The 8,782-nt window shown below is 30.9% G+C and overlaps 1 protein-coding gene and 1 pseudogene across 1 annotated transcript; both read left to right on the top strand.

The window, feature by feature from the left end:
• Window positions 1-2,370: 2,370 nt before the first annotated feature.
• LOC125851202 (UDP-glycosyltransferase 75C1-like) lies at window positions 2,371-3,926 on the top strand (annotated as a pseudogene).
• A 554-nt stretch (window positions 3,927-4,480) lies between these two features.
• LOC125851200 (UDP-glycosyltransferase 75C1-like) lies at window positions 4,481-6,117 on the top strand. The gene has a single exon (XM_049530978.1). The coding sequence runs from the start codon at window positions 4,529-4,531 to the stop codon at window positions 5,912-5,914; it is 1,386 nt and encodes a 461-aa protein (XP_049386935.1). The 5' UTR covers window positions 4,481-4,528; the 3' UTR covers window positions 5,915-6,117.
• Window positions 6,118-8,782: the final 2,665 nt, after the last annotated feature.

Here is an 8,782-nt window from a genome sequence, read left to right as displayed (position 1 = left end):
TGCAATGTCGGACTTTTGTCATTCGTTAGCATGGGTACATCCCTATCATTTATAAGGTATCGAACAACCAAGGAATGTATCCGAGAGCAATGAAAAATCCGAGATTTTTGTAACTGAAAAAACTTTTGAGATAAGATGTAATTAGCCCCAAATATATGGGCTTATATATATATTTCATGATCCAAATTTGAATCCAAGAGCCAAAATTTAGGGCCGAAATTTCAGTCCAAAGTGTGTTGAATTCTCAACCAACAAGGGCTGAAAATCACAGCACTATATATAAGCCCAATTATGAGATGAAGTCACATGGGTTTTTGGTGCAAATTTGCCAATTTTCCTCGTATTTTTGTTAAGCTAATTTTAGGAAGAAGTTTGTTATTATTTTTAAATGTTCTCCTAGTTTAATAGTTTTATAGATAGGAATAATGATGGTATACAATAATCTACCCTTTTAAAAGCATTTGTAAAATTATACAAAATATATTATTATCTTTCACTATATGTGTCTAAATATTAAATGAAAGTTGGTACTTCCCCTCTCCTTCTTTTGCTATTTTTTTTATTTTAAATTCGAAACATTGAGCATAATCTATACAACTTTTTCATGGGGTTCATATATATATATATATATATATATTTCATGATCCAAATTTGAATCCAAGAGCCAAAAGTTAGGGTCACGTGAAGACCAAGAAGAGGGCCGAAATTTCGAGTCCGGAACCTAAAGGGCAAAAAAAATTGTCAAAAATTCCAAAAGGGCACATCACTTTTTATTTTAGCCAAAAGGGAAAAATCGCTGCTGACGCAGCGATTTTCCTCTGACAAAATGACTAAATAGCAGCTATTTCTTCTAAAAAATTTTATTTTATTTTTTAATTAAAAATCGCTGCCACAACAGCGATTTTGTAAAAAAAAAATAAAAAAATATTTTTTATTAAAAATCGCTGCCGTGGCAGCGATTTTGTTAAATTTTGTTTTTATTATTATTATTAAAAATCGCTGCCATTGTAAAATAAAAAAAAAAATTTGCTGTGGCAGCGATTTTAAGTCAGAATTTTTTTTTTCCTTACATATCGCTGCAGGGGCAGCGTTTTTCATGCCGAGTACTATTATTTTCATGCCTATTATTACTTTTTAATAATATAAAAATGATAAACAAGACGACAATATACTCAATAAAATTGTTGAAGCATGAGGAAAATTGAATTATATATCATAAATAATAATAAAAGAATATTAAATTTTAAAAAAAAAAAAAAATTTTAATTCTTAACCAAATTCGCTGCTATATTTTGAGAAAATATGCAGCGATTTTTATTTTTATTTTGTCAGAAGCCCTTTTGGTTAATTTTTTTTTTGATGTGCCGTTTTAGTTTTTTTAAAGAACAAGCAGCGATCTTTAATTAAAAAAAATTACAAAATGCGATTTTTAATTAAAAAAAAAATTTTTTTTTACAAAATCGCTGCTGTGGTAGCGATTTTTAATAAAAAATAATTCTTTTTTTTTTTTTACAAAATCGCTGCTGTGGCAGCGATTTTTAATTAAAAAAAATTAAAAATTATTTTTAGACGAAATCACTGCTATTTCGTCTTTTTGTCAGAGGAAAATCGCTGCTGGCGCAGCAATTTTGCCCTTTTGGCTAGAATAAAAAGTGATGTGCCCTTTTGGAATTTTTGACAATTTTTTTTGCCCTTTAGGCTCCGGACTCCCGAAATTTCAGTCCAAAGTGTGTTGAATTCTCAACCAACAAGGGCTGAAAATCACAGCACTATATATAAGCCCAACTATGAGATGAAGTCACATGGGTTTTTGGTGCAAATTTGCCAATTTTCCTCTTATTGTTGTTAAGCTAATTTTAGGAAGAAGTTTGTTATTATTTTTAAATGTTCTCCTAGTTTAATAGTTTTATAGATAGGAATAATGATTGTATACAATAATTTACCCCTTTTAAACACATTTGTAAAACTATACAGAATATATTATTTTCTTTCACTATTCGTGTCTAAATATTAATTGATAGTGGGTACTTCCCCTCTCCCTCTTTTGCTATTTTTTTTTTTAATTTTTAATTCGAAACATTGAGCATAATCTATACAACTTTCTCATGGCTATCATTGTCTAAAAGGATATAAAATGTTTTTAACATATTTCTTGGTAACTTCTTGTTGTTTAATTCTACAAGAATTTTTATCCTATATGAATTATTGGCTACATTTCTTTGAAATAATCGATGAATTAATTTTATTATATAATGCATTTTGTCACCATAAACGTCATCAATGGTCACAGTTCAATAATTTTCTCTTATATAAGCTCTCATTAGTTAAAACCTTACGTTCTACCATAGATTAATTAATAAAATTTATCTTACACAAAAGAATTATGGAAAACTTGAAGAATGATTGTCATGTTCTTCTTGTAACATTTCCAGGTCAAGGTCATATTAATCCATCTCTTCAATTTGCCAAAAAATTAGTTAATTTAGGAATAAAAGTCACTTTTTCCACTAGCCTAACAGCTTTTAATCGTATTTCCAAGCTTCCAAATATCGAAGGATTAAGCTTTACTCCTTTTTTTGATGGCTATGATGAAAAATTTAAAGGATCACTAGATGAGATCGAGTCATTTTATTCTTCCCTAGTGAGTCATGGTTCTGAATTCGTAACTCAAATCATAGAATCTAGGGCGGTTGAGGGCCGCCCTTTCAAACATGTCATTTACACAACCCTTATGGCATGGGTTGGTATAGTGGCAAAGGGCATTAATGTCCCATCTACATTTTTTTGGATTCAACCCGCCACGGTCTTGGACATTTATTATTATTGCTTCACTGACTATGCCGATTGTTTTAAGAATTGTTCTGAAGATCAAGTTGTAGATCTTCCAGGATTACCTCGACTAAGTCCTCGTGATTTTCCCTCGTTTGTGTTCACCGATGTGAATTCTAAGTATGGTTGGGGAGTTAAGTCTATCATAAACCAAATTGAGTTATTGAATAGTGAAGAAAATCCAAGAGTACTTGTGAACACTTTTGATGATTTGGAATTTGATACTTTGAGGGCATTGAGGAATTTAACTATGGTTGGAATTGGTCCTTCAATTCCTTCAGCTTTTCTTGATGGAAATGATCCTTTAGATGAGTCATTCGGAGCTGATTTAAGATGGAGTTCGGAAATTTACATGGATTGGTTGGATACAATGACTAAAGAATCTGTTATTTACATAGCATTTGGTAGTTACTCTGAGATATCAAGTCAATTGATGGAGGAGATAAAGTCAAGGATTGATAAAATGTGGAAGACCATTTTTTTGGGTGATTAGGGAAGAAAAAGAAGGGGGATATCCAGAGGAAAAATTGACTTGTAAAGAGGAACTAGAAAAACAAGGGAAAATCGTGCGTTGGTGCTCGCAAGTGAAAGTGTTACAACACCCGTCTTTAGGTTGTTTTTTGACTCACTGTGGATGGAATTCAACTTTAGAGAGCCTATCTTTTGGCATGCCGATCGTGATGTGACCGTTGTGGACCGATCAAGGTTGCAACGCTAAGCTCGTTCAAGATGTTTGGAAGAGCCAGTGAAGAAGGTGTCGTCGAAAGAGATGAGTTCAAGAGGTGTATAGATATCGCGATGGAACATGGAGAGAAAAGGGAGGAGCTTAAGAAGAATGCCAAGAAATGAAAGGATTTGGCCAAGGAAGCTATGAAGGAAAATGGTTCATCAAATGTAAATCTCAAAGCTTATGTTAATGAGATTTTACTCGGTCATTAAAGACAGTTTGATGCACAATAGTTCAAAAATCCCCATTCATGCCAAGTCCGAATCATTATAAAAAAATAAAAATAAATAAATACATATCGTTCTTTTCTTGTAACACCTTAGCCTATATATGTTACACGTATTACGTACGTATAATTATTTAAACAATTATGTAAATTAAAGAGTAATTAAGCATCGTATTTAGGTTAATGACATTAGTTAAGTTTTAGTTTTTGTTTGTATTTGAATTGTTAGTACTTTGAGAATGATGGACACGTGATAAAGTCCGTAGAAATGTGTTAGGTATAATGCCAGATTCAAGTAATTTTTTATCAAAAAAAATAAATAAAATACACAATGATTAATTAATTAGTGACAAAAAGTAAAGGCTTAGAATTCTCTCGAAACAGGATTAATGGCTCGGATAGTAAATATCCTTTACCTTCAATTCTAATATTGTGAAGTTTGAGTCACTAAAAAACAAAAAAAGTGAAAACTCCTAAGGAGTAATAAAAAAATATTAAAATTCTTCCGATTCCAATCCATATTACCTGAAGTCTTATCTTTTACAAATTGAGGGGCTACCTTTTTTTTATGAAAAAACAATATATAAATTGAATTAGTACAATATGTATGTTGTCATCACAAATGTCATCAATTACTATGTCCAAATATTTTTATCTTTTATATAAACTCCAAAACCGCACACATACCAAATGCAAAACACTTCATTAGCATCAATAGAAAAATTCTCTCTTTTCCCTACCAAAAAATGGAAAATCCGAAGAATGAAAAATCTCATGTTCTTATTGTAATATTTCCAGGTCAAGGTCATATTAATCCATCTCTTCAACTATCCAAACGATTAATTAGTTTAGGCATTAAAGTTACTTTATCTACAAGTCTATCAGCTTTCAATAAAATAAAAATACTTCCAAATATTGAAGGATTAAGCTTTGCTCCTTTCTCTGATGGCTATGATGGCAATTTCAAGGGCTCATTTAATGAGTTTCATTCATTTTATTCTTCTATAAAGTCTCATGGGTCAGAATTTATTTTCAGTTTAATTAAATCAAATGCAAAAAATTGTACTTCTTTTACACATATTATCTACACTGTGCTTATGGAATGGGTTGGTTTAGTATCAAAAGAATTAAATATTTCATCTACATTATTTTGGATCCAACCGGCCACAATTTTTGATATTTATTATTATAGATATACTGATTATTCTGATTATTTTAAGAATTGTGATTCTAAGGATAAAATAATAGAGTTACCAGGATTGCCTCCACTTAGTCCAATTGATTTTCCTTCTTTTGTGTTTGATAATGTGGAGTGTAACAATTGGGCAGCTGAGTCTATTAAAAGGCAAATTGATATATTGAATAGTGAAGAAAATCCAAAAATTTTGGTGAATACTTTTGATGATTTGGAATTTGATGCTTTGAGGATTTTGAAGAATGTGACTATGATTGGAATTGGGCCTTCAATTCCATCATTTTTTCTTGATGATAATTCTTTTCGAGCTGATATGATTGAGATTAGTTCAAAAAATTATATGAATTGGTTGGATTTAATGACAAAAGGATCAGTTATTTACGTAGCATTTGGTAGTTACACTGAGACATCAAGTCAATTGATGGAGGAGATTGGTCAAGGGTTGTTGAAATGTGGAAGACCATTTTTGTGGGTGACTAGAGAAGGACCAAATGAGGAAAAGTTCATGACTTGCAAAGATGAATTGGAAAAGCAGGGAAAGTTAGTGAGTTGGTGCTCACAAGTGGAAGTTTTGAAACACCCTTCTGTTGGTTGCTTTCTGACTCATTGTGGGTGGAATTCCACTTTAGAGAGCATAGCTTCTGGGGTGCCCATCGTTGCATGTCCAATTTGGAACGATCAACTTTGTAACGCGAAGCTCATTCAAGATGTCTGGAAGAATGGCGTTAGGGTAAATACCAGTGACAGAGGTATTGCTGAAAGAGATGAGTTTGAGAGGTGTATAGAAATCGTGATGGGAAGCGGCAAAGAAGGGGAAAAATTGAAAAAGAATGCCAAGAAATGGAGCGATTTATCTAAGAAAGCTATGAAGGAAAATGGTTCATCAACTGTGAATCTCAAGACTTATGCTTATGAATTTTTACTTGGTGGTAGTTAGTTTAAATAAATAAAAATAAAAATCAAGTATTTTATTTTTCTTGTCCATATATTAGAAAGGTCTATTATATTTTTCATGTAGAGAGTGAATAATGTCACTCAATCGATGACCTTACTATACTTTTTTTTTTTAAAATGGTGATTTTGAAGGTAAAGATTGAGAAGTAAGGCATAATGTACTTTATCCTCCGTTTTATTTTTTGTTCAAAACTATTTTTATCGTTGAAACGTAATTCAAAAATATCCTAATCGTTAGTTAAATTAACATAAAATTAAGAGCATTTATCTATACTTTGAAGGAGGCGGAAATTAAAACATTCAAAATTTTAACTCCGCTCACGCGAAGAATGTGTCTGTTGTTGGTGAAACATTTTTTGGTGTTTAGTGAGGTAGAAAACAAAGAATTTACCATGGTTTAATATATTCATCTTTATTCATATGGCCACACCTACTCTTTGTCACTTTAGCAGATTTTCCAATGCCCAAAGTAATACGAATTAACTTGAGAGGCGTATTGAAAACACTCTTAAACTAGACGTGAATTATTAATTTTATTTCCAAATTATTGACAGCCTAAAAACATCTCTTTACTTGACTACTTGAACTTAAATATGCCCCAGTCTTGCATCATGAGTGAAATACATTTCTAAATTCTTGTCAAGTATAAGAGTGTTTTCAATACTTCTTTCGGCTTTTAATCAAGAGTCACATGCTCCTACAAGAGTGTGAAACCACTTGTTAATTTGCGTCAAATACAAAATCTGTTCAATACTTCTCTCAATTAACTTATAAAAAAATTTGGTGAGCAAAAATATATATAATCTTTTTTTTAAAATATATTTTAATTAATAATAAGGCTTAAGTCATATGCGGCCCCTTAAAGTTATCCGCATAATTCGTTTAAACACCTCAACTAAGGCTTGTACCTATTGAACACCTATGCCCCTTAAAATTGATACCTATTTGACATTTTTTTTTACAATTAACCAAAAATATGAGATGTGTGTACTACAATCGTTGTGACGTGGCAATGACATGGAAAGTTGATGAATTAAATGATGACATGTGGCGTTGGAGTCAAAAAAATTATTTAAAAAATGAAATTATAACTTCTATATTATTTTAATCTATTTAACTAACAAAAAAAATTAAAAAAGAATTTTTAAAAAAAGCCCACCCATCCACCCACCCGCGGCAAACCCTCATTTTTCTTTGTGTAACTTACAGAAATAGCTATATTTTAGGTTATTAGATTGAAATAGCTATAAGTATCATATTTTTTTAAAAAAAATAGCTACACTTTGTGTTACAAAATGGCTATATCCATATATATGTCGTTTTTTCTTTTATTACAAAAATACATTCTAATTAATTTCCCACTAAATAAGGTAAATTAGTTAATGTAACTGACAAGGCTTTTTTCCAGCCCTTAAACCCCCAAATTTGGCACTTTAAATATGTAACTGACCACTACCTTTTAGGATTCTTATCCGTTTAAAAATAAAAATTATGTTTGCTCTTTCTTCTTCAATTGACGCCGAAGAAAAATACAATTCAATGCCTACCATCACAGTTTTGATTCGGCATTCCGAAAAATGGAGCGAAGAGAATTGCTATGTAGAATATAGCACTGACAGGATACTAGTGTTGAAGGAATATGCTTCGTATTTTGTTTTATGGCGGTATGTATATTAATGAAAGGTTAATTTTTTGTGAGAAAAATAATATTTCTGGTATTCAGTTGATTATGTATTCATTTATTTAAGTATTTAATGTATGTATACTTTCATATAGAATGTACAAATGAAATTACGTATTGATTCTAGGTTGTCCCGTCAATTGATTACATTTATTCAGTAAGTGATGAAGGGAAGATTTATATCGTATGCTTGGAAAAGAAGACTTGCAGTTGCAACAGGTTTCAAGTTGACGGAATATCGTGCGCACATGCGTGGAGGGTGTTGGAAAAAAAATCTTCCAAATGAATATTGTTCAGACTTTTACAAGCCAGAAACAATACTGAAAACATATGAAGTGCATGTGTATCCTCTCCCTGACAAAAGTGAATGGAATATACCTGAACACATTGCTACTGAAGTTGTGTTGCCACCAAAATACAAGCGACATTCGGGAAGGCCAAAGAAGCAACGGGAGAAGTCATTTAGTGAGTTGAGTAAAAGGAAGGGTACGAATTCTTGTAGTACATGTGGATAACGTGGTCATAATAGGCAGTTCATGTCGAACTGCAACACGGAATGCATAGGACCTGATACATCCCACTATTGAAGTGTTCTTTTACTTAATTATCATTATGTCGAATAAATGAATAAATTTTTTCTTATTTGCCTTTTGAAATATTTGTTTCTTTGTTTGCTTGCTTAAATTATAAATTAACTTGAATATTATATCAATACTCAATTTGATACTATTAATATGTATTGACACATCCAAACTACTGATAATACGTGAATATAGTTATACTTGATAATATGTTGGTGAATACATATATAAAACAGTTATATTAGTGAAAAATTTGATTAATATAACACACAACCTATAAAAATACAAAAGGAATAATGTTCTCTATATACGCTTACATATTACTTACTTTAAAAACATAGAATAATGTAATTACTACCAACATTTATTGTATGTTTATCACTTTTAAGAATGTAAGTATCCAAATTTCTTTAAGCAATAACTGACGATAAATGAATATAGTAATACTTGTGTATATTTTGATATGAAAAAGACTCTAGCATACATTTATACTATTGAATATGTTGATAAAAAAAAACACACACAACTGAACAAATTGATTACCAAAAGTAGATATCCAAGTGTATATGTTTTCAGATGAACTTTACAT

The sequence above is a fragment of the Solanum stenotomum genome, unplaced genomic scaffold, assembly GCF_019186545.1.
Source record: "Solanum stenotomum isolate F172 unplaced genomic scaffold, ASM1918654v1 scaffold23267, whole genome shotgun sequence".
Lineage (NCBI taxonomy): Eukaryota > Viridiplantae > Streptophyta > Magnoliopsida > Solanales > Solanaceae > Solanum > Solanum stenotomum.
This window is presented reverse-complemented; position numbering and strand designations above follow the sequence as displayed.